General features: G+C 65.2%; 1 protein-coding gene across 1 annotated transcript; it reads left to right on the forward strand.

Moving 5' to 3' along the window:
* Positions 1-24,062, forward strand: ADGRA2 (adhesion G protein-coupled receptor A2). Its single transcript, XM_072846114.1, has 19 exons — positions 1-311; positions 8,735-8,806; positions 13,124-13,195; positions 13,299-13,370; positions 13,532-13,603; positions 13,716-13,879; positions 13,956-14,169; positions 14,951-15,115; positions 15,739-15,940; positions 16,031-16,180; positions 16,307-16,468; positions 16,905-17,114; positions 17,186-17,387; positions 17,639-17,847; positions 17,988-18,115; positions 19,722-19,845; positions 20,032-20,177; positions 20,359-20,448; positions 20,763-24,062. Exons 1-19 carry the CDS (start codon positions 91-93, stop codon positions 21,973-21,975), a joined length of 3,888 nt encoding a protein of 1,295 aa, XP_072702215.1. The 5' UTR covers positions 1-90; the 3' UTR covers positions 21,976-24,062.
* Positions 24,063-24,365: the final 303 nt, after the last annotated feature.

Genomic DNA, 24,365 nt, shown 5'->3' on the forward strand with positions numbered 1-24,365 from the left:
GGCGCCGCCGGAGCCGCCCCGGGGAGCGGGGCGGCGGCGGGCGCGGAGCCGGAGCCCGGAGCCCGGAGCCCGGAGCCCGGGGCCGGGGCCATGCGGCGGGCGGCGGCGCTGGTGCTGCTGCTGGCGGCGGCGCTGGGCGGCGGGGCCGCGGCGCGGAGCTGCCCCGCGCAGAGCCTGGGCTGCAAGTGTGCGGCCGAGCGGGCCAAGGCGCCCGGCGGCCCCGCCGCGCCCCGGCGGCGGGTGGTCTGCAGCGGCGGGGGGCTCCCGGCGCCGCCCGAGCCGCGCCTGCTGCCCGACGGCACCGCCACGCTGTGAGTACCGCGTCGCCCCGGGCTGCCCCGGCCGGGCGTCTGCGGCGCCGGGCCGCCGTGAGAGGGACGGGAGCCCACGCGTGGGTCGCGCTGAGCCCGCTCCGTTGCCCGCTCGCTGGCCCCCGGGGGGGAGGGGGGGGGGGGGCCGGAGCAGCGCGCGGCGGGGAGACCCCGGCACCGGGGCCGGGGCCGCTCCCGGAGCCCCCCCCCCCCCCGGGGCTGCGCTCCCACGGGCGGGCAGGTGCCGGGGGGGACGGGGGGCAAAGTCCCGCGGGGTCGGGGAGCGCAGCGCGAACGGTTACTTTTCTCACTCATTTTTTGACGTAGTCAGTGAATGCGCACCAACGGCAGCATCGCTCGGTTCCGCAGAACTTCGTTTAAATTGCGTCAAAGCGGGGGGTTGCGGCTGCAGACCGAGGGCAGGACCCCGCTCTCCCCACGGCGCGGCGGCAGCACGAGTTTAAAGTGTGGACGTGAGCTGGAAATGCAGGAAACGGGCTCCTTCTCCACGCTTCCCTCCGCAGCGTTTGCTGTCGGAGCGCTGGGGGAGGATGTTTTTGTTTGAAAGCTCTTAGTGGAAATATTTGCTGAAAAGAGACCGGGAGCAGTCAGTGGGCTTCAGGTTTGTGCGAAGGGTCTAAAGCTGCCGCTTGCTTCCTGAAGCTTCCTCGTGCCCCCGGTGCCGGGGAGGGTTGGGGTTTCGGCCGGCGCTGGCAGCCGGCGCGCCTGCTCGCTGCAGCAGCGGATTGCAGGGTTTATTTATAACTCCGGAGGAGACGTTTGAATTAAAATCTGGTTTGGAGGGCAGGGCCGGCAGCGCCGTTGCTGGAGGGAACGTCGCTTTCGCCCGAAGTGTCGTCCCGCGAGGGTGGCCGTGTCTGCCTGCCCGCGTGAGCGTGCCCACGGCCTCGGCTCTCCACCGTCTGCTCCTCGGGTGGGTTTTGTTGGACGCTGCGGAGGACTGGGGCTGCGCGGGGCTGGACTGGGGGCTGCGGTGCTCCTGGTCCCGTCTGCTCTCACGTGCTTGAACCCGCTTGGCCGCGTGTCTGCTGGCGCGCTGGAGTTGGGCTACTTCTAAAGCATCTCTCGGTTCCTGTGTGCCGTGTCGCTGGCTGCAAAGGGGCTGCGTTTTGGGGTGGTGATGTCCGCGTTGTGAAAATGGGGTGGCTGTGAAGGGGACCCAGCCGGTGCCAGCCTCCTGCCCGGCCATCACGCACGCGGAGCACGCGGTGATACACGCCTGTGCTGAGTGGGCACCATGAGCAGGGTTGAAGTGCAGCGGTCGTAATAAAAGCATAAATCATCCTGGAGCAGCAGCACTGAGTTTGTCCTGAGCTTCCCTTTGGGGGGATGCTGGGGGGCTGCCGGGCAGGTGGAGGCTGGGCTCTCCGGTCGCACTCTCCCTCGGGCGGGCTTTGCTCTTCATTTCTCTCCTCCCACAGCCCTTTCTTATATGTCAGCCCCTTGCAAATACCCGCGGGGACGTTTGAGTCCTTTGTCAATCTGTATTGGGAAAAGCATCCGACGAGTTGCCTGCTCTGGTGCGTTCTCCAGCGTGAGCGAGTGTAACTGCGATGCTGAGCACGGGTCGAGCCCCACTGCAGCCCCAGGCCGGCGGAGTGGCCGAGGTGGGCGATGCCCGGTGGGACAGGGGGGTTTGGAGCCGGCTGTGCCGGGGCCGGCTGCCTCGGAGGGGCCAGGATGCCCGTGCAGAAGCATTAGGGCATTACATGATCCCACTAAAACGTGACATGAAACCTACAGGCGTAGGCAGAAACCTACAAATATGCGGTGACCCTGGGCTCTGCTCTCGCGCAGTAAACATGATTTATTTTAAACCCTTTCCAGATGGAACAATCAAAACCAGAGGCTCTGGCTTCGGGAGCGTCTCCTGGAGCTGCTGGGGTGCGGGCAGGGAGTGGAGGAGGCAGCAGGGCCCGGGCATGTGGCAAGGGTTGCACGTGCCTTGGGGGACGCCCTGCTGGGGACAGCCAAATTTTGGGCCCTGCAGGTGAGTGGGGTCCGAGCAGGGCTCCTACGCATGCCCCCAGGATGCTCAGGTCCTGTCCGTGCCCCAGGGGTGCTCAGCATCAGTGTTGCCCCAGTCGCAGGAAACGCATGGTGTGTTTTGTGCGGAATAACCCCTAAAAGCAGAGCCCTGTTCTAGTCCTCGTCCGGCCTGGCCTGGAAGCAGGCATGCGTTAGCGCTAACGAGCAGCGCTGATGCTGCGCGTGGGGGAGGCTGCCGGCGCGGGATTGCTGCTGTCCTGGCCGCAGCTCCGGCCGCCCGGGCGATGGCTGGGGACGCGCGGGCGGCCGGAGGAGCTTGGGCGGCCAGAGGAGGTCTGCCGCCCTGCGGGTCTCTCACCCCGGCTCTAATTTGGCTTTTTCCCACACTCTCGGTTTACTTCTTTATTTATCTTTAATTATTAGGCCTGCGCTGAGGAATCCAAGGCTGTCTCCGTGGCAGCTGCTGCTTATTTACCCCCTGCGCCTGAGAAACGCTCGCTGGCATCACAGCCTGCGGATGGGCAGAGCAGGGGACGAGGGACAAAGGATGCCCATGGCCCCGGGGACCTGCCCTGCAGCCAGCGCTGGGCTCGGCCGCGGCGTTCCGGGGGACGTGGCGGTTTCTCACGGGGAGCCGTCTGCCGAGCGGAGCCACGGCTCCTTTTCTCTTCCCTCGGCCCCTTGCGGGGATCGCTGAGAGAGCAAACCAGAGCCGAGGCAGTGCCCGCAGATGTGGAGCTGCAGAAATTAACTCCATGTGAGGAAGCCACGGTGGCAGGGAACAGACCCGGTGCGGACGGGGGTGCTGGGAACCGGCGGCCCTGTGCCGTCCTGGTGGCGGGTGCGATGGCTGGGGCACTGGAGCCCCTCGAGCTGTGGGATGACAGGGGGACAGGGATGTGTGGATATTGCCTAAATATCCACAGCCGTCCCGGCCGTGTCCCGTCGGTCTTCGGTCCTACCTGAGAAACTCATGCCGTGGGGACACCTGCGGCAGGCGGGTATGAGCGGCCTGCCGGGACCGGTGCAGGCAGAAGCGCTGCCTTCATCAGGGAGCAGGCGCAGGGAGCCGGCACGGGGACGTGTGGGGTCCAGCGAGCGGGATGATGCTCACAGGAGCGCAATATCCTCGTGCAACCCCAGCAGACGTTACAAGGCATGTGCTCTCTGACACCCGCCACGTTTTATACCTAGAGGTTAATTCTTGCCCCCAGCTCTTCGCGGGGAGGAGGGAGGGACGCCAGCCCTAACAGATTGGCTTGTCACCCCTTTTTGACTCGTAGCCCTGCGGAGCTCTCCCGGCTGCGGCTGTCTCGGCAGAGCTTGCACCGATGCAGCCTGGGGCACAGCGCTTCCCCCAGCCCCTCCGTCGTGGTCCAGCCTCCCGGGACTGTGGGCTTCCCGTGGTTCGGGGCCAGGGGGTTTGGCACCTCTCGGGGACGTCCCTCCGGCACGGCTGGGAGGTGCCGGGGCTCTGCAGACGGGTATTAACAAGGCTTTAATTCCCTCCCCCTCCAGCTGACCCCTGTGCTAATCGCCTAATGGAAAAAGCACTGTATCCCTAACGAGACCCAGATAGCCGCGCCGGCCGTGGCCAGCCCCGCTGTCACACGGGCGGGAGCCCAAACCTCTTCCAGATGTGGAATCCCAGCACAGGCCTCATTTATGTGCACAGCTTGATTGCACTGAAATTACAGATTGTCTGCAGGGAATAGAGGGCTTTGACTTATGACCAATTTCCAGTTCTACTTGAACTCCTCTCTCCAAGGCCGGTTTATCCTGGGCCCTGCAGATGGTTTCTTTCTCAAACCTTTTCCAGCTTTTTATTTGTTATTTATTGGGCCGCAGCTTCGGCAGGTTTGGTTTTTCGGGGGGCCGTGGGTCGCGGTGCTGCCTGGGGCATCGGAGCATCCCGGCCCTGCCGCCCTGCGCCAGCTCTGGAGGTTTCACCCTCTCTCTGGGGCTTATTTTTCCTGTGCTAACAAAAGCCGAGGGTTGAAACAATAATTTTCACCATCCGAAATAGCCCGGCGTGACGCGAGGCTGGAGGCTACGCCCTGGGCTTGTCGCAGGGAGGGGAAGAGCCCCCGAGCACCCAAACAAAGTGGGGAGGGGGCGGCCCCAGCCCCGTCGGGGGTCTCCAGCCCCGTTGGGTAGGGAGCTGCGGGGTCCCCCCTGGGACGCTGCCGCTTCCAGAGCCCTTCCCGGTGCCGGAGCCCTCGGCACCTCTCGCCAGTCCCGGGGCCCCTCTTTTCCCTTCCTAAAATCCCTCTGCAAGCCGGTGAGCTCTGCTCGGGGCGCAGCCTGCGCCATATCTGCTGCGAGCATATGCTTTGAATTAATGCACTTGGAGAGCAAAGCATAGCCGGCCTCCCCGCCCCCGCCGCGGCCCCCCCTTATTAACCTCCGTGCCGCTGCCTCTGCCTTTCCCCTGCCTGCCTGGGCCGGGGAGCCACCGTCTCCCCGCGTCCTTTTTTGGTTGGGTCCAGAGGAAGTTTATTGTTTCAGCAGCCCAGTTTCTGGAGCCGTTATTTATCCAAGTGGATTCCAGCACGCTTGAAAAAACAATCTTGTTTTTTTCACTTTTGGCTCCTCTTTTTGAGATGAAAAAAAGAAGAGGAAGGGATCTCTATCTCTCCGCCTGCAGCCTCGTGGGGTCCGAGCCCTGAGAGCCCTGGCGCGGGTGGGTTGGACCGAGGATGCCGAGCCCCCTCCGAGGCTGAATCCCCCTGGGACAGGAGGATGCTCCTCGGGGAGCTCCCTCCCTCCGCCCAGCCGCCCCCATCCCCGCCTGCCGCTGCGCATCCCCCCGTTGTTTCCGTTTGACTCGACGCTCCGGTCCTTAATCCCCGCATTGTCCGGAGAGACTTTTCCAGCCATCGCTCAATTAGCCAATTATCGTCGCGGTGGCGGGGCTGTCCCCGGCGGGCGACGGGAGCCCACCGGCAGGCGACGGGAGCCCACCCGCCCGCGCGCTGCGGTGCTGGAGGGCCTTGGGGCGGCCGGGCGGGCTGAAGACGCTGTTTCGGGCGGGAGGATGCTGGAGCGGCGCAAGGGCGGTCGGGTGTCGAGGGCTGGGGGCGTGCAGGGGGTCCCCAGCCCTTCCCACCGTGCGGGGGGTACCTCTTGCCGCGGCGTTTGCCGGCACTGCCGAGGTGAGGAGTTCCAGCCTGGGCCGGAGCCAAGGCACAGCCCAGTGACGGCTCCTGCGGAGCACAGCTGTGCTTTCATGGCCGGCCAAGCCCCGTGGACGGCTGGGACGTGGGGGCACCGCGTCCCCTCTGCACCCCCGGCCCCGCACGGACCTCGGTGAGCATCCAGGGAGCCGCCGCGACCCCCGCCCGGCACGCTGCCCAGCCCACCACCAGCAACAGCCGCCTTGGCCATGCGGGACTGGGGGGCCGCGGGGTTTGCTTCCAGCCTCCCATCCGCTTCCCTCCCCGGCCGATCCCTCCTCCCGGCCGGGCGCGAGAGCAGGGGCAGCTCTTGGGGTTTGAAATCTGGCCGAGGGGTTCAGGTCCGGCCCCGGTCCCTCGTGCCGAGGGCTGGATCCCAGTGCGGGGTCCCACTGCCCCGGTGCGGCTTGGGGGCTTCTTGCCCGTGACTTCCATGTGCTGGGTCGGGGTGGCCTCGTGGGCACGCTTATTCCATCATATTTTGGGGTTTCTCAGTTACCCTCCTGTAAGGGGATAGTTCTGGGGACCCGCACGCCGCTCTGCCGTCTGTGGACACGTGGGGCCGGAAAGTCCCATGGAGCTTGATGGGGAACTTCCTGGGAAAAAAAAAGAAAACGTTTTGGAACATAATATCCATAAAAACAGCAACAACAAAATAAAAGTGTGTTTGAGGATGTGAGTTGTAACAGGGGAGCGTGACCCCGCTGGCTTCTACAGGATGGGGAAAAGAAGAATCAGGATCACTACCGGGAAAAAGTTTTATCAGGAAGAAAAGTTACTGTCAGTGCAATTTTCGTGTGCCAAACGCTCATTTTGGTCGAGGACCTCTTTTCCTTAAGGAAGGGCAGACCAGGTGCCGAGCAGCAGGGCATCGCACGGGCAGGCAGTGACCGTGACTCGGGGTGCCCCCCGCGCTGTGCTGGGGTCCCGGCCGTTCCCGCGCTCCCCGAGGGGCCGATGGCTCCGGGGGTGGCTTCGCCCCCGGCCGAAGCACACCACAGGGAAGGCGTCCCGCGGCTGCTTTCCCGGCCGTCGGCGGGCGGGTTGCTGGCCCGGCCGCCTGGCTGCGGATCACAGGGGAGGCCGATCCCGTCGGGGCCGCGGGAGCGTTGCCTTTTAAGGCGGGGATTTCTGTTTTTATGGCAGAGGCGCGGATGGTCCCAGGGGTCCCCGAACAAAGCAAGCATCCCCGGCACCGGGGCTCAGCCCTGGGGGCGGCCGGGGGCTGCGTTGCCAGATGGGCGCAGCTCTCCAGCGCACTGGCCCCCCGGTGCAGGCAGCTGGCTGCCTGCGCTCTGCCTGCCGCGCTGGTGGCACGTCCGTGGTTGTAACCCCCTGCAAAGCCCGTGCCCTGGGAGCCTCTGGCACGGTCGGGTCCGGCTTGCCCAGGGTGCCCGGCTCCCCCTTGCCCAAAGGCTCCGCATGTCCTTGGCTGTGCTGGGGACCCCCCTGCCCCTCCAGGCCAAATACGGGACCAAATACGGGAGTTCTGAGACCGGAGTCTCGTGCACTCGTCCGGTTTCTGCATTTGCAGCTCACATGGCCCCAAAGGGCTGTTTCAGCAGGGTCCAGCGCGCACCCCGGCTCAGCCCCTGAGACGGGGGGTTTCTGCTCACCCCTGCTTTAGCGGGGAGCCCCCGAGGTCCCCTCCAGGCACGCGCAGCCTGCGGAGGCTCTGCTGGGTTGTGGAATCTGCTGCCGCTGGAATTAAAACCTTCTGGAGCTGTTGGGGCCGGCACAGCCTTGAGCGACAGCCTGTGCCGACGGGGAATCGAGGCCGTGGGGCTGTGCCGTGGGGCTGCCGTGCGCTGGAGCCGGGGCTGCTCCGGGAGCGATGCTGCTCCGGGAGCACCCCTGCTGCCCTCTGCTCTGGGCAGGGTCCCGGGGCTGAGCCTGCCACCGGCCAGCACCGGTGCTCGCCGCTGCTGTGCTGGGGTGAGCTGAGCCCCGCAAAAGCGGGGTCCCTGCAGGGAGGAAAGGGCAAGACGTGGCCCTGGCCGGGGCGGCTCTGGCCGCCAGCGTGTGGAAGCAATTTGCAGGCTGGTGGGGCTGCCGGCCGCTTCCGCTCCCCGCTGCTGGCCGGGTCGCGGGGCCCTGCGGACACGGTGGTGCCCGGTGGCGGTTCCTCATTAGCACAGGATGCGGCCCATGGCGGGGGGCTGCACCGCCTGCCCCTTTCCCTTCCCTCCCCACCACCCTTCGGGGGTTTGGCAGCCGCCCCTGCTGCAGCGCAGCCCTCTGAGCCACGTCCTGCTCCTGCCCGCTCCCTGGGCAGCCCTGGCATCGGAGCCCGGCCAGGGAGAACCGAGCGTGGCCGGCGGCGGCAGGGACGGAGCTCTGCAGCACACAGACACCATTCAGCCTGGCTGCAGAGCCCGCCCGTGTGTAAACAGCCCCAGCTCCGGCCCTCAATGAGCCCTTTTTTCCCCGCGCCTCTCCCCCGGCCGGGGCTCCAGGGTGCCCTCCAGGCCCCCGCTGGCGGCTGCCCCCCCTCTGTTTTTGGATCACGTTTGCCGGTGGGAGCATCGCCAGTGCCCGCGCAGATGCCCGGGAGCGCTGGGGAAGCGCCTCTGGTCCCCGAGAGCCGGCTCCTGTCCCCAGGCCGAGGTCTGGCTCTGCTAATTGCCACTGGCGCGCTTTAATGAGCTCCTGGCTGAATTGTTGGGTTCTTGTGCCCTCCCTCCCTCTCCTGTCACCCCGCAAGGGCCCCTTTGGCCAGCAAAGCTGTTTACTTTGGGATAAAATCTCAGCGCTGGGAGGTTCGTGGGATGGCCGTGATGCTGTGACCAGAGGGTGGTCAGGCTGGTGGGGGGAAAGAGCCGGGGGTGCCGTGGGGTCCCCTCCTGGCTGCGGGTCCTCAGGGTGCCCTCTTGGTGCAGGTGCTGGGATGGGGCTCTCGTCGCCCACCCGCCCGTGCAGCTCCTTGGGACAGGAGCAACGCCCCAAGAGCCTGGCACGGCCCCGGGCACTTCCAGCCCAGTGCTGCCATGCATGTGGACCATGGCACAGCATCCCAACACGGCCGTTGCATCCCATATCCCCACCCGGCCGTGAAAGCCCGTCCCTGAGACTTCACCCATCGCCACCACCCCGGTGGCACAGCCGGGGCTGCCGCTTCTCGTGGCGGGTCTGGCCGTCCCCGCTCCCCCTCCAGCCCCGCAGGTCACCGGGGCATGGATGGGGCTGCCCGGCAGGACGAGTAACGGGGCTGCCCCTCTCCCTCTGCTCTTCCCACAGGCTGCTGAGTAACAACAAGATCACGGTGCTGGAGAACGGCTCCTTCTTCGGGCTGCGGGCTCTGGAGAAGCTGTGAGTGCCCGGCGGGCGGCTGGGGGTCGGGACAGGGGGGGCAGGCAGCAACGGGCAATGGAGCGCAGGCAGGGCTTCCATGGGGTGTGAGCGGGGTGGGTGCCGGCACCGCTCCCGACGTTGCTCCCGGGTGCTGCGGTGGGGCCGGCACTGGGGCGCAGCGTTTGCTGCTGGCACCCACGGGCATCCCAGGGACCCCAGGGCAGGAGAAACCGGGGGGGCCACGCTCCGTGGGGGCCGGTATGAAAAGCGACATTGTGCCCCCGAACAAAGTCAACTTTCTTATCTCTCCATGAAAGGCATCTCTATGGAGGGAGCTGTAATAAGGGGAGATTTATGGCCCCCATATGGGTTTGATCTGTAGGTATGCAGGAGCAGGGACCAGCGCACTGAGGGCGTTTTGTTCCCCACCGCGGCCCCGCGAGGGTCTCGCGCATTCCTGCGCCGAGCGGGGCCGGGCGGGCTGCCGCTGCAGGACGCTCACCCGGTGTGGCAGCGGCCTGGCTGCCGGCGTCACGGGCATCGTGCACCGCAGCCCACCTCTGCCCTGGGCATCCTCTGCGGCATGTGGCTGCAGTTGTGGGGTCCCCTTCCCTTGGGCAGCGGGTCCCTGCCCTGCTTCCCGCAGGGCATCGCTCTGGGTGCAGACGGGCAGGGGGCGGGTGGCCGGGGCAGCAGGGAGGGCACAGGCAGGGGCAGGCAGCGTGCCCGCGGCGCAGGGACCCACCGGTCCAGGCGCTGCCCGTGCCGCTCTGCAGCCGCACCGGTGCGCTCGGCCGGCGGTGGGCCTGGGGAGGGTGACGGCCCTGCCGAGGGGGGCTTGCGGGGGGCAGAGAGGGCTCCCCAGGGGCAGGGGGACCCGCACCGCCTGCGATTCATTAGCCCGAACAGGGAAGCGTTTATTCACGCGGATCTTCTTGGAGTTACAGGGCGTGCACCTGCCCCGGCCCGCAGCGGAGCCCGGCTGCTCTGGCAGGCACGGGGGCTGCGTGGCCACGCCGCGGGGCCCGGGGCGCACGGTGCCTGCTCGTGGCATTGCACTGGGACGTGCAGCCTGCAGTGGGTGCCGGCCCCTGGCAGCGCTGTGCGTGGGGTGCGCGGTGTCGGGTGGGGCGCGGGCACCCCATGGTGCACGGTGCCCGGTGCCCGGCACCGCGGTTGGGGTGCACGGTGCTGGGATGGGGAGCAGGCGTGACAGAGCACGCGGTGCCTGGTGCACAGCCTTGGGGCTGGTTTGGGATTTGAAAGCCATGGAAATCCCTGCAGGACTGTTCCAGGGGCGAGCGGGAAGCAGTCACCGTGGGGGCCCTGTGTCCCTGCGGTCCCATGTGGCCGAGTCCTCCCCAGCGCGGTGCCAGGCGTGGGGTCACCTCCTCCTGCCTCCCGGCGCCGAGCTCTCATCAGCAGGAGGGATTAACGCCCGTGCAGGCAGGGAGCAGCCCGGGCCGCCGTGGGCACTGCGCTCGCCGGGAAGGGCCGTGGCAGAGCTGGGGGGTGGCACCCCGGGGGGACCGCGGCTCTGCAGCCCCCGGGGTGCCCGGGGTCCCCCTAAAAGTCTCTGTGCTCTGGGAGAGCAGCTGCCCCACGTCACCTCCCGCTCGTCTCTGCTGTGCCAGGTCGGAGGGAGAGCACCGGCTCGTCCGGGGGGGCCGTGGGCAGCGCTCCCCCATCCCAGGCCGGCATCGCGCCGCACCGCGCCTGATTGCTCTCGACAGCAGCCGTAATTGTTTTCATCGGGTCGGTTCGGGGCCGCGGTGCAGACGTGCCCCATGGAGGGACCATGCTGGCACGGCAGGGATGCGGCGGGGGTTCTGGAGACCCCCCCACTTCTCGTCCTGGGGCTCGTGGGGCCCCTGCCCACATTGTCTGCCCGCCGCGGGTGCTTTGGTGTCCCAATATGATGGGGGGAAACCTGTTCCCAGGGTCTCAGCAGCATGCAGGGTGCCCCCATTGACCGCCGCCCCTCCGGGCTCGCAGCTTGGCATCTCTGGTGATTTGTAGCGGCGTAATGAGATTAATGAGTCTGAGTGGGGCCGGTATGCGGCCGGGGCGGCCGCGCTCATTAGCGCAGCCCCGCTTGGGAACGTCCTGCCCTCTGCCAGGGCCAGTGCTTCCCCCCTTGGGGCTTCGGGCTGCGACGGGGCTCGTCTGGGCGACAGCAGTGACGGGGATGGAGTCTGTCCGTCTGTCCGCCTACACTGGGCTGCGACGGGTGCTGCTGTGCACAGGGAGCCGCTTGTGCGGCTGCGGGCTCAGCCCTGGGGTGCTGGGCTCCTTGCGGCTGCACCAGGCTGGGTCAGGCCCTCTGCGCCAGGGCTTGCTGTGTGCATCGGGGCTCGCTGCCGTGGGGCAGGAGGCAGTTGCTTTGCGGGGTCCCCACGAGTGCGTGGTGGCAGGGGGGTCCCCGTGTACACGTGGCGATGGGGGATCCCCCTGCGCACGTGGCGCCGTGCCGCTGCCCGCTCTGGTGCCTGCAGCGCATCGCCCCGCTGGGGCAGGGGGAGGAGGGGGCTCGGGACCGGCGGAAATGCGAAGGCAAACAACCGCGGTGCGGAGAGAAGAGCCTCGTCGTAAATCAGCAGCAGCAGCCCCGGGCCCCCGGCCAGCGGGGAGGAAGTGGCTGAGCGAGGAAGGCTCCCCGCCAGGCCGTGTGCTGGGCTGGCCGTGAGCCCCCGGGGGCTCCCACATGGTCCCCGGTGGGTCCCATCCCTGGCCGGTGGTCCCCTGCAGCCCCCAGCCCCCGACCGCACACCGGCCAGAGCCGGCACGCCGAGTTTTGACCGCAGGCGCGTTTTGGCTGCTGCGTCCCCGACCGCTGCAGGCCGTGCTGGTGGTGTGTGCTGGGTGGGTGTCGGGGGCGCGAGGGTCCTCGGGGGCCTCCGGCTGGCCCCCGGTGGGGAGCGGGGCTGGCGCGGATGGCCTCCCTTGGCGCGTGTGGGCGGCTGTTGGCAGGGCGGGTGTTTGCAGGATGGGTGTTTGTTAGCAGGGCGGCTGTCGGCAGGGTGGGTGTTGGTGCAGCGGTGCTGCGGTGTTGGTGCAGGTGAGCGAGCTGTTCCCTCAGCACCGCCACTCACCTGGCCCCTGTGCACACCTGCCTGCACACCTGCCTGCACACCTGCCTGCACATCTGCCTGCACACCTGCCTGCACATCTGCCTGCACATCTGCCTGCACACCCGGCCGGGCACCCGGCCATCGGAGCTGCCAGGACGTGCTTTTGCCCGTCAGGGGAGGCCAGGGAAGGCGGGTGTGGGCAGAGTTGTGTCGGCCGAGCGGGGCCGGGACGATGCTGGCCGGGAAGTCGTCACACCGCCTTTCCCTTCCCTGGGGTCTGCACCGTGGGGCCGTGCACCCCCTGCACCGAGCTCTGCCCGTCTGGGGTCAGCTGGGGACCCGCAGAAGCCACTTGGGTGAGTTTTAGCCCGGAAGGAAAGCACGTCCGTGCGTCTGCAGCGTGCAGGCAGCATCACCCGTGTTCACGCTCCCTGCGTGGCCCCTCACATCTCGCCGGTGGGACCCCCGCACCCACCTGCACCCCCAGGTCTGCTGGAAGGGTTTGCACCGCTCCCCCGTCCTGGGCTCCAGCTTGTGGCCTTGAAACGGGGGCTGTGGTTCCCGGGGTGTCCCCAGGGCTGCACGTGGAGCAGCGGGCGACCCAGCCATGAGCACCGTGGAGTCCGCTATAAATAAACATGGCGTTGCCATGTGGTTCCCATTTCCTCTCCCAGCCAGCGCCGGTGCTCAGCAGGAGCCGCCTTCCCAGTCCCTGGGGCTGGACGAGGCGGCCGAAGCCACCGGCGCTCCCCGGCTCCGCGCCGGGCCAGCAGCCGCCCCTGCCGGCACACGCCTCTGATGAGATACGTGCCTCCAATCAGGCTAATAAACCAAACGAGCTTCCTCCGGGCCGCAGAGCCCTTTTGGGGCCACGCTGGCAACTGCAGCGTGCTCTTATCCCGCGTGCGGGAGGTGATAACCTGCCGGGATACGGCTGCTCCGAAACAACCGCGCAGGAGGGGCCGGCGGCCGCCGGTGCTCTGCGGTGGGTGCGCACTCGGAACGTGCAGAGGGGCTGGCGTCCCCCCCACGAGCAACGGGGAGCCTCGCGCCTTCCCTGCACCCTTTGGAGAGATAACGAGAGGGAAACGGGACGGAAAGCTGCTAATGAGGCTCCCGCACGAGGTTTCGCAGCGCCTGGGGCTGCCGAGGAACCCGCGCGTGGGAGATGGGGGCTGGGGGGATCGGGGCCCCGCTGCGCTGTGTCTCCTGTGGACGGGGCTCCCTGCTGCACACCCTGAGGTCTGCGTCTGTCTCCTCGCAGGGACCTGAAGAACAACCTGATCAGCACAGTCCAGCCGGGCGCCTTCCGCGGCCTCCCCGAGCTGAAGCGTCTGTAAGTGCTGGCGCAGCCCCCCGGGGAGCACCGGGGCCGGCCCGGGGGCAGCGGGGACAGGGGGGCCTCCCCAGCCCTGACGGCCCCTCCGCTTGCCTTGCAGGGACCTCTCCAACAACCGCATCGGCTGCCTGAGCGCCAGCGTCTTCCAGGGGCTCCGCAACCTCCTCAGGCTGTAAGTACCCCCTGGAGACGCCCCGGCCAGCCCCGTCCCCCGCCTCCCAGCAGAAGCCCCCACCCGCTGTCCTGGGGCGTTGCTGGCGGTATTGCACCCCGGGGCCGTCCCCGTGCCGCATCCCGAGGCCATCCACGCCGCCTTTCTCCCCCCTCCCGCAGGAACATGTCCGGGAATATTTTCTCCAGCCTCCCGCCCGGCGTCTTCGACGAGCTCCCCTCCCTCAAAGTTGTGTGAGTTTGGGCCCCGGGATTTCGGCACCCACAGGGTTCCCTGCCGGAGGGTCTCGGGGCTGGTGGCGTTGCCCCGGTCCCTCTGGGCGCCCCGTGACACCGGCCCTTGCAGGGACTTCGCCACCGAGTACCTGACGTGCGACTGCAACCTGCGCTGGGTGCTGCCCTGGGCTCGCAACCGCTCGGCGCAGATCTCGGAGCGGACGGCGTGCGTCTACCCCCGGCACCTCCACGCCTTCCCCCTGCGCAGCGCGCGGGAGAGCCAGCTCCGCTGCGGTGAGCCAGGGCCGGGGCGGGGGCGGCAGCGGCGGGCGGGGGCGCGGGCTCACCCGGCCGGCTGTGTCCCCCGCAGCGGGCGCCCCGGAGCTGCACACCCACCACCTCATCCCGTCGCTGCGCCAGGTGGTTTTCCAGGGCGACCGGCTGCCCTTCCAGTGCACCGCCACCTACCTGGACAACAGCACCCAGATCCGATGGTACCACAACCGCGAGCCGGTGGAGGAGGACGAGCGGACAGGGGTCATCGTGGAGGAAAGCCTCATCCACGACTGCACCTTCATCACCAGGTCAGGGATGGGGATGGGAACGGTGATGGAGGTGGGATCGAGGTGGGGATGGAGATGGGATGGGGACAGTCATAGAGATGGAGATGGGCACAGTGAAAGAGATGGGATGGGGACGGGGATGGAGATGGGGTGGGAACAGGGATGGAGATGGGATGGGGACAGGGATGGAGATGAGATGGGGACAGGAATGGAGATGAGGCGGGGATGGGAATGGGGATGGGATGGGGATGGGGATGGGGATGGGAATGGGGATGGAGATGGGACAGGAACAGGGATGGAGATGGGATGGGGATAGGGATGGAGATGAGATGGGGACAGGGACGGAGATGAAATGGGGACGATGATGGAGATGAAATGGGAATGGGGAGAGAGATGAGATGGGGAAGGGGATGGAGATGAGATGGGGAAGGGGATGGAGACGGGATGGGGACAGGGACGGAGATAAAATGGGGACGATGATGGAGATGAAATGGGGATGGGGAGGGAGATGAGATGGGGAAGGGGATGGAGATGAGATGGGGACAGGGATGGAGACAGGATGGGGATGGCAATGGAGACAAGATGGGGATGAGGACAGGGACGGAGATGGGGACAGGGATGGACACTCGTGGCTGCAGGGATTGCTGGTTTGCAGGTACCAAGTGCCACGGGTGGGATGCCAACTGTGGGCACCTCCTGTGCTTCATGGTGTGTGTCCCCATGCCCCCAAGACTGGGGGACCGCTGCTGCGGGTTCGCTGTGGGGCAGACCCGCCGTGCCAGCCCGTCCCCTCTGCCCGCAGTGAGCTCATCCTCTCCAACATCCACATCTCCGCCAACGGCGAGTGGGAGTGTGCCGTCTCCACCTCCCAGGGCAACGTCAGCAAGAAGGTGGAGATCGTGGTGCTGGAGACCTCCGCGTCCTACTGCCCTGCCGAGCGGGTCACCAACAACCGCGGGGACTTCAGGTAGGGACCGGCGGTGATGTGGCCGTGGGGCGAGTGCCGCGGTGGGACGGGGGACGCACGTGGTGAATGCCACATATAGCATGAGCGGTGCGTGCCAGTGCGGGGGGCTCGCTGCAGGTGACCGGGCGTCTGGTAGCGATTAGCGGCTGCGGGGAGCGCGAGCGCCTTTGAAGGGCTTCCCGTGCCGGCGGCGCAGCCCAGCTCCAGCAGCAGAGGTGTTGGAATTTCTCTGGCACGAGACGAAAGGCTCCGGGCGCCCGCCGTAACCCCGGTGGGGCTGTTACAGAATATAAATTACTGGCACAGTCAATGTGGCTTAAATTAGCGGTGCCCCCCCGGCCTGCTGCTACCCTCTGCGCTGTGCTGAGCTGAGCGGGATACGGGGCTAGGGGGGGGTGCGGGGGGCAGCTTTCTGGGGAGCATCACCCTCAGCCCCCCCGGAGCCAAGGGGAAGCAGGGGCTTGTTGGGGGGATTCGAGGGCTGCGGTGCCCGTGGGCTGTGGCGTGGTGCGGGGCAGGGTCCGTGCGGGGGGGAGCAGGCCGGGGGGGTGGGTGCTCATCGGCAGCAGGAGGGGGCTGTTGGTGGCGAGTGCCCCGCGGTCACCGTGCGTCTGTGCCCGCAGGTGGCCCCGCACCCTGGCAGGCATCACCGCCTACCAGCCCTGCCTGCAGTACCCCTTCGCCACGGGGCCGGCCGGCGGGGGCTCGGCAGCCGAGAAGCAGGCATGGCGGCGCTGCGACCGCGCCGGGCGCTGGGAGGAGGGCGACTACTCCCACTGCCTCTACACCAACGACATCACCCGCGTCCTCTACACCTTCGTGCTGGTGAGCCGGGAGGCCGGGGGGGGCTCGGCCGTGCCGGGGGTGGCCGGGCGCAGCCGGTGACCGTCCCCCCGTGGCCGTGCCGCTCTGCAGATGCCCATCAACGCCTCCAACGCCCTGACCCTGGCTCACCAGCTCCGTGTCTACACGGCTGAGGCGGCCAACTTCTCGGACATGGTTGATGTCCTCTACGTGGCCCAGATGATAGAGAAGTTTATCGGCTACGTGGACCAGATCAAGCAGGTAATGAGCGCTTCTGTCCCCTGCTTGTCCCAGCCCTGCCAGTTATTTTTGGGGTGGAAAAGCATGAATTGGGGCGTTTGCCGCTGGAGATGGACAGCTTTGCGGAGCCGCTTGCTGTCCTCACAGCTGACGGACGTGATTGTGGAGATGGCCAGCAACATCATGCTGGTGGACGACCACATCCTGTGGATGTCGCAGAAGGAGGAGAAGGCTTGCACCAGCATCGTCCGCTCCCTGGAGAAGATCGCTGCCCACACGCTCAGCAGCAACTCCCAGCACATGGCAGTGGTGAGTGGGGGGCAAGGGGGGGCTGCCTGGAGACGGGGGGCTGAGGGGGGAGGAGGAGGTGGTTGGGCTGCTGGTGCAGGGTCTCTGCCCATGCTGGGGGTCTCTGCCCGTGCCGGGGGTCTCTCTGACGATGCCTGGGCTCTCTGTCCGTGCCAGGGGGTCTCTCTGCCCGTGCTGGGGGGTCTCTGCCTGTGCCCCGGGGTCTCTGCCTGTGCCGGGGGTCTCTCTGGCCATGCCTGGGGTCTCTGTCCGTGCCAAGGGGTCTCTGCCCATGCCAGGGGTCTCTCCAGCCGTGCCTGGGCCCTCTGTCCATGCCAGGGGGTCTCTCTGCCCGTGCTGGGGGGTCTCTGCCCGTGCTAGGGGGCCTCTGGCCATGCCAGGGGGGTCTCTGGCCGTTCTGGGGCTGATGGCCGCCCTGCGGCACTGTGCCTGGCAGAACTCACGCAACATCGCCTTCGAGGCGTACGTGGTGAAGCCTGAGAGCTACGTGGGGCTGAGCTGCGTGGCTTTCCAGCGGCGGGACGGGGGTCCAGCCGGGCGTGCCCCCCCAGCCGAGCGGGGGGCCGAGCCCATGCCCGACCAGCAGCTGAGGCTGCGCTGCACCACGGGACGGCCCAACGTCTCCCTGACCAGCTTCCACATCAAGGTACGGGTAAGGCGGGGGCCGGGGGGTGCCGGGGAGGCAGCCCCTGCTCACCGGTGACCGTGCACCCGCAGAACAGCATCGCCCTGGCCTCCATCCAGCTGCCGCCCAGCCTCTTCGCCAGCCCCGTCCCAGCTGCGCCGCTGGCCAACTGCAAGCTCCAGCTGCTGGTCTTCCGCAACGGCAAGCTCTTCTGCAGCACGGGCAACTCCTCCCGCCTGGCCGACGACGGCAAGCGCCGCAGCGTGGCCACGCCGGTCATCTACGCCGGGACCTGTAAGGGCTGCCTGTTGACAGGGGGCTTGGGGTGCCCTATGTGGGGCTTTTCGTGGGGGATGGAGCTCCGTGGGGCTCCTTGGGGTGTGCCCTGGTCCTCCTGCAGAGCAAAGCCGTCCCTGGGGTCCTCATGGGGAGGTGGCAACGCGCCTATGGGATGCAGTGGGGGGTCCCCCATGCCCAGCCTCTTTTCAGGGTGCAGGCAGAGGGGTGTCTCTCGCCCCGCTCACTGCCTGTCTCTGTTGCCGCAGATGGCTGCGGAGTGGGAAACCTGTCGGAGCCAGTGGCCGTGTCGCTGCGGCACCCCGGGGAGGGCGCGGACCCGGTGGCCGCGTACTGGAACTTCGAGGTGCTGGGGGGCATGGGGGGCTGGAGCGCCGAGGGCTGCCAGCTGGCCGCCCGGGAGCCCAACGTCACCTCCCTGCACTGCCGGCACCTCAGCAACGTGGCTGTGCTCATGGTAGGTGGAGGGCGAGCAATGGGGCTGGGAGCCTTGCTCGGGGGGTGCGGAGCCTGAGGGCTGCCGGGGGGGTGGTGGGGTGGGACGGGGGGATGGGGACGGGTGGCACGGGGTCTGACGGGCCGTGCTGTGCGGCGCAGGAGCTGAGCGGTTTCCCCAGGGAGACGCGAGGCGCCGTGGAGGTGCTGCACCCGGCCATGTACACCTGCACGGCCGTGCTGCTGCTCTGCCTCTTCACCACCATCATCACCTACATCGTCAACCACGGGTGAGTGTGAGCGTCTGGGCGCTGGCCTTGGCCGTGGTGATGGTTGGAGGGGCTGTGCTTGGGTGGATGGCTCTGGGCAGCTGGAGGAGCTCCCCAGGCACTGCCAGCGGCCGGGGGGAAGGTGGGCAGGGGATGGCCGTCCAGGAGATGACCATCCAGGGGCTGACCACCCAGGGGATGGCCCTTCAGGAAATGGCCCTCCAGGACATGGGCTTTCAGGAGATAGCCCTCCAGGAAAGTGCTGCCAGGCAAGTGGTGCTGCCACAGGAGCCCATCTTGGGGCAATGGCTGGATGTGTCCTGCCTTTATGGCGATGGGGGCTTGGGCTGGTTGGCTGTGTCATGTCCTGCAACGTGGGGCATGGAGGAGGTGAGTGGGACTCTGAGGGTGGGTGTGAAGACCCCCTGAGACCTCGTTGGGTCAGAAATGGTGAGCAGCTGGGGCTCAGGGATGGGGCCCCCCATTCCACCCCCCTGGTGGAAGAACCCAACAAGAACGGTTACATCTAACACTTAACAAGCACTTAATGAGATACAGATAAGGCCAAACTACTCCTCTTACTATAAGTGAAACAAAGACTAATAACGTCAAGCAACGTTGTTAGCTAAATCTATTATCTGTTTCTCAGGAAGAACCCAATAATAAGCATTATATCTAACAAGTACTTAATGAGATAAATATAAGGCCAAACCGTTCCTCTTACTGTAAGTGAAACAAACACTAACAAGTCCAGCAGCATTATGAGCCCACATCTATTATCTGTTTCTCAGAAATAACCCAATAATAAGTGTTCTCTCTAACACTTAACAAGCACTTAATGAGATGCACATACATAAGGCCAAACCATTCCCCTTACCATGGGTAAAACAAACACTAACAAAAGTCAAGCAGCACTATCAGTCCACATCTAGCTATCACCTATTTGGAAGCACCCAACAGTAATGAATATATCAAATACTTAACGAGATACGTGTAAGGCCAAGCCATTCAATTTATGATAAGTGAAACCAGTATTAACAGTTAAAGCCAAGCAACACTATCAGTCCACATCTAACTACTACCCAGTTGGAAGAACCCAATAATAATTATTATTTTATCTAACATTGAACAAATACTTATTTAGATAAATACAAGGCCAAGCCATTCCTCTTGCTATAAGAGAAGCAAACACCAGCAAAGCCGGGCAGCGCTATCAGCCCACATCTCGCGATGGAAACGTGACTGCTGCCCAGCCAAAGCCAGGAAGAACCCAGAGCCAGGGGCAGCAGAAGAGCGTCCCTTACCCCCAGCCCGGCTCCTCCCATCCCCTTCTCCGTGTCCCAGCACCGGGGGCTCCCAGCTGACAGCCCCGTGATGGACACGTTGCCAGCAGCTATGAGAAGTCCTTCGCCCACATGCACGCGCTTATGTGCGTGGCTTCTTCATCAGCTGCGCTCCGTGGCCTGGCCAGGGGCAGGCTGCGCGGAGCATCCCTCCAGAGCAGCGGAGCAGGATTTGTGCGGGCGGGAGCTGTGCTGCAGGAAAGGGCTCGCTCACGTGCTGCAGGTAACTGTCCCGCTTGGGGCTGGGCAGGAGCTCACGGGCGCCCGTCGTGCCTCTCTTCCAGCACCATTCTCATCCCGCGGAAGGGCTGGCACATGCTGCTTAACCTCTGCTTCCACATTGCCATGACGGCCGCCGTCTTTGCGGGAGGCATCACCCTCACCGGCTACCTGATCGTCTGCCAAGCGGTAGGTACGGGGGGGAGAGGGGACGGCCACCGCGCTGCCCCTGCCCGGGGCTGCTCTGCAAACAGCAAGCCTGGGCGGCCCAGCACGGCGAGGTTTCGCCCTGCCGGGACCCGCAGGACGGTGACCAGCGGGGACGCAGCCGTGTCTGCAGCACCCCCGTTCCCGACCATCGCCTCTCTCCCACAGGTCGGCATCATCTTGCACTACTCCTCCCTCTCCACCCTGCTGTGGATGGCGGTGAAAGCCAGAGTGCTCTACAAGGAGGTGACCTGGAAGGCACCGCGGCAGCCGGACGGGGACACGTCCCAGCCGGCCCCCAGACCCATGCTACGGTATGAACACCCCTGCCCCTCGCCCCGGCCCCACGGGGAGCCAGGGCAGCTTTCCCTGCCCCACGTCCAGAGGCCGGGGCAGGACTTGCTCTGCCGTACGAGCCCATCCCACCCGCAGCCATGCCGTGCTGTCCCGAGGGCTTGCTCTGGGCGTGCGGTGACACCGTGTCCCGCCGTGCAGGTTCTACCTGATCGCCGGCGGGATCCCCCTCATCATCTGCGGGATCACGGCAGCCGTCAACATCCACAACTACCACGACAACAACCCCTAGTAAGTGTCCCTGCTCGCCCATGTCCTCCTCCCCAAAGGGGCTGCCTCCCTCCGCCTGGGCAAGGGGAACCAGCAGTGCCAGGAATCCAGGCAAGCTTGGTAAAGGCTGGTGAGATCTTTCCCAAGAGCTGTCCCTATATTGGGAAAACAGCAGCCAGGCTGCCACCAAGCCCGTCCCGTCCCATTGGGGCAGGGATGCCGAGCACCACGGTACCACACCGCGTGGCTGCCGGCTGCGCAGGCGCCGCAGGCACCCAGTTCTGCTCATCAAAGCACCCAGTTCTGCTCATCAAAGCCCCTTTCCTCCCCTACAGCTGCTGGCTGGTGTGGCGGCCCAGCCTGGGGGCTTTCTACGTCCCCGTGGCTTTTGTCTTGCTCGTCACCTGGATTTACTTCCTCTGCGCCGGGCTCAGCCTCCAGTGCCGACCGTCGCGCCAGAAAGATGTCCCCGAGCCGCTGGAGCCGCCGCCGCGGCTGGGGGGTGCCGGCGACCTCCTGACGGACTCCGGGTCCATCTCGGTCACGCTGCACTCGGGGCCGCCCTGCCCCGAGGCGGACGGCGTCTACTCTCTGCAGGTGCAATTCTGGGCGCTGGTGACCACCCACGCCTTGTACATCGCCCTGTGGACATTCGGCGCCATGGCCGTGTCCCAGCACTGGTACCTGAACATCGTCTTCAGCTGCCTCTACGGCATCACCGCCGTGGTGCTGGGACTCTTCATCTTCATCCACCACTGCGTCCGGCGCCGGGATGTCCTCAACTCCTGGTTCTCCTGCTGCCCCTCCTACAGGAACGCGCTGCCCATGCAGGCGTATGTCCACCCCGGGCTGGCGCCGGAGGATGGCTCGCAGGTCTTCATCGGCTGTGACCCAGAGGCGGCTCGCTCCGGCGCCTCCTCCTCCTCCTCACCCAGCAGCGCCAGCTCTGCTGGGGGCCGCTGCAAGCTCACCAACCTGCAGGTCGCCCAGAGCCAGGCGGACGCCCGCCCGGCCGCCTGCCTGGAGCCAGACCCCACCGATAGCAAGACCAGCAGTGCCGGCAGGCACGCCAGCAACCTCCACGGCCGCAGGAACCACCGGGGCAGAACTAAGCAGTGCCGGGATGGGAAGCACCACCGCTTGAAAATGCTGCGGGGCCCCTCCTCGGAGCATCCCTCCAGTGAGAGCGGCAGCCTCCACAACAGCCACTCCGAGAGCTACCACAGCGGCAGGAACAGCCCCGTCAGCAGCGGCCGCGCGGGGCCACGGGCCCCCCAGGATGGGGAGACGGCGCCCAGCCACTCCGAAGGCAGCGACGGCGGTCGGCGAGTGCCCGACTTCACCGAGGCTCGCCGGAGGAGCGCCAGCAGGGACAACCTGCGGCAAGCCGGTGCCGCCGAGAAGGAGGCAAAGCGCCGGTCCTACCCGCTCAACGTGGCCAGCCACAACGGTGGCCTCAAGGGCAGCAAGTACGACATCAACCTGGCCAGCGCCGACAGCATGGCTGGGATGAAGACCGGCCTCTGGAAGAGCGAAACCACCGTGTAAAGGTGGGGAAGGACTGGACGGCCGCAGTGCCGCAGCATTTTCCTCCGGGAGCCGCAGCCGGAGCCGCTCGGGGCATCTGCAAGGAGGTGATGCTGTGGGAATTGCCACATGCACTAGTGGGGACGGGCGGCACGGCCGGGGGCTCCGGCTCACCCTGGTGGAGGGCAATGCCGAGCCCCACCCGTCCCCCCGAGGAGGCTCAAAGCTTCCCGCGGCGGCACCGGGGTCTTGAGTGAAAGGCAATCCTTGCTCTTCAGCAGCCTGAATTGCAGCCGTACTTTAATCACTCCTGCATGTCACTTAAGACTGATCCTAAATGCTATTTTATAATATACAGAGGAAACAAATGTCTATTTTTCAAAGCTATATTATTGAATGTATATATGTATAGACAGATCAGTAAGTGATGCGAGTGCCTCGTTACCGACCAGTGTTCTCCGGGAGCGGGCAAGCCCCCGGGCGCTTTGGCAATAGCCTGCTTGTGCCGCGACTGCAATATTCCCGCCGAGGGAACCACACCGGGCACCCTTCATGTACAGGCACTGGAGCACCGATGCCTGTGCAACCCCAGCCTGAGCAAGCTGCTTTTGAGAGCGTCAGAGAGCAGCTTCTCAGTCTGAAATGTTTTTTTTTACATGCAAAAGTTTTTATCCGCGTGTGTTAGATGCCAGCGTTTAGCCCTGTGGGTTACGTGGCTGCCGAAGTAAAAGCCATATTGCAAAGCAAGCACAAGGTGAGAGGAGCCTCAGCTCCAAGGCGAGGCACTTGTCTGCACTGTTGTAATGTCAGACACTAAAATCATGGCCAGAAAAGGCTCCCAAGCCCTCGGAGGCGTAAGCTATGCAATGGGGTGGGCTGGCGGAGCCACGCCGCTGCCAGAGCTGAGGCTGACCCTCTCCGCCAAAGCACCAAAGAGCCAAGCCGTGGGCAGAGACCCAAAGCAGGGCCTCAGCCTTCACCCAGGGGTGCACGCTCAGAAGATACTTGGGTTTGCTCTTAAGAAGGCAGAGAAAGCCCCCGGCTACTGACCTCGCACTCGTGTAAGATGGGAGGAAGGTGCTGGGGAGCAGAGGCCGTTCCTGGGAAAGTGGGAGAATGATGCCAATTAATTAGGGACCTTCCTCGGACAGGTCACATGATGCATTCAAAGGGCTGGAACTTGGATAAGCACTTATTTTTCCCGTTTAAAAACAAGTCCCCCCCTTTTTTCTAGCATGCAAATAAAAAAGCCACACTGCAGGCAGCAGCAGGCTCTGGGAGCCTTCCCCTGCCAGGTCGTGAAGGTTTCCAAAAATGAGAGGAGGGTGCTTACCTCACAGCCGGGCAAGGAGCACCCCGTCCCCATGCTGGTACAGTACAGTGCTGCCTGCTGCCTGCCCCTGCCCACGCCGGACCGGGGCTGTATTTCACCCCTTGTCCGGTGTCGAGGCCGGCTTGATGCCGACCGCAGCCGTAAGAGTGACGCAGAGGAGGTGCGATGGGAGCCTGGTGCCTTCTCCGCCCTTTCCAGCCTCCCCCTGCCTCCGTTTTCTCGTGCGTACAACTGGGTTTCGTTAATTAGCTACCTCCCAAGGGGCTGCGAGGACGCAGGCAGGGGCCGGCGGCGAGGGGCAGCCACAAGGCAGTGGAGGGACGAGCACTTCGTGGTGGATTTGTCTCGCCTTCAGAAACCCTCGGGGAACCCTCACCCCGCAGGGCCGGGGCACCCCTGGGCTTAACGCGGTTCTGCCGCTCCCCGCCTGCCTCGACTTCTCTGCCCAACCGATGGCTGAAGCCACGCCTGGTATTTAATACAATTTAACTCCTTATTGTCAATACCGCAGCCTACACGGTCTTGCTGACGCTGAGTTGTTATATATGCTTGCTGCACTGTGACAGTATTATATAAAAAGCTTTGTATTATTAATTACACTTTTTTTTTGTCTGTTTACATTACAAGCAAATGACATATCAACAGAGAGCTTCTTGCAATATACGTGGGGGTGGGAGGGGAAAGTATGCCAAAGAAATGTCTTTAAAGGGGTCTTTTTGCATTTTTATATGAATAGAATGTTTCTAGCAGATATGTTTTGTTTAATATATTAAAGATTTGCCAATCTGCCAACATCTACTGTTATTTCTCACAGACTTTGCGTTCAAATACAGCAGACCGCCAGGCAGAGAAGGCACTGTTTTATGGCGTGAGCAGCACGCTGCCATCAACAGCCAGCAGCACTAAGCACGCACAATCCAAAGCTGTGCCTTTGCCACACATTTCCAGCAGCTCCGCATCCCTTATTTAACCAAGGATGGGGTCGTTTTCTCTCAGCAAGTTCAGGTGTCTCCTTGACCCTCACGAACCCGTTCTGTCAAAGGAGGTGAAGCACGAGAAGGTGAAACCTTCCCGGAAA

The sequence above is a fragment of the Ciconia boyciana genome, chromosome 25 (assembly GCF_034638445.1).
Source record: "Ciconia boyciana chromosome 25, ASM3463844v1, whole genome shotgun sequence".
NCBI classification, from domain to species: Eukaryota; Metazoa; Chordata; class Aves; order Ciconiiformes; family Ciconiidae; genus Ciconia; species Ciconia boyciana.

Coding starts and splice junctions, on each gene's coding strand:
- ADGRA2 (XM_072846114.1), top strand. CDS start 91: ATGCGGCGGGCGGCGGCGCTGGTGCTGCTGCTGGCGGCGGCGCTGGGC. Junction 13,604..13,715: donor CTCCCCTCCCTCAAAGTTGT/GTGAGTTTGGGC, acceptor CGGCCCTTGCAG/GGACTTCGCCACCGAGTACC. Junction 19,846..20,031: donor ACCTGATCGTCTGCCAAGCG/GTAGGTACGGGG, acceptor TCTCTCCCACAG/GTCGGCATCATCTTGCACTA.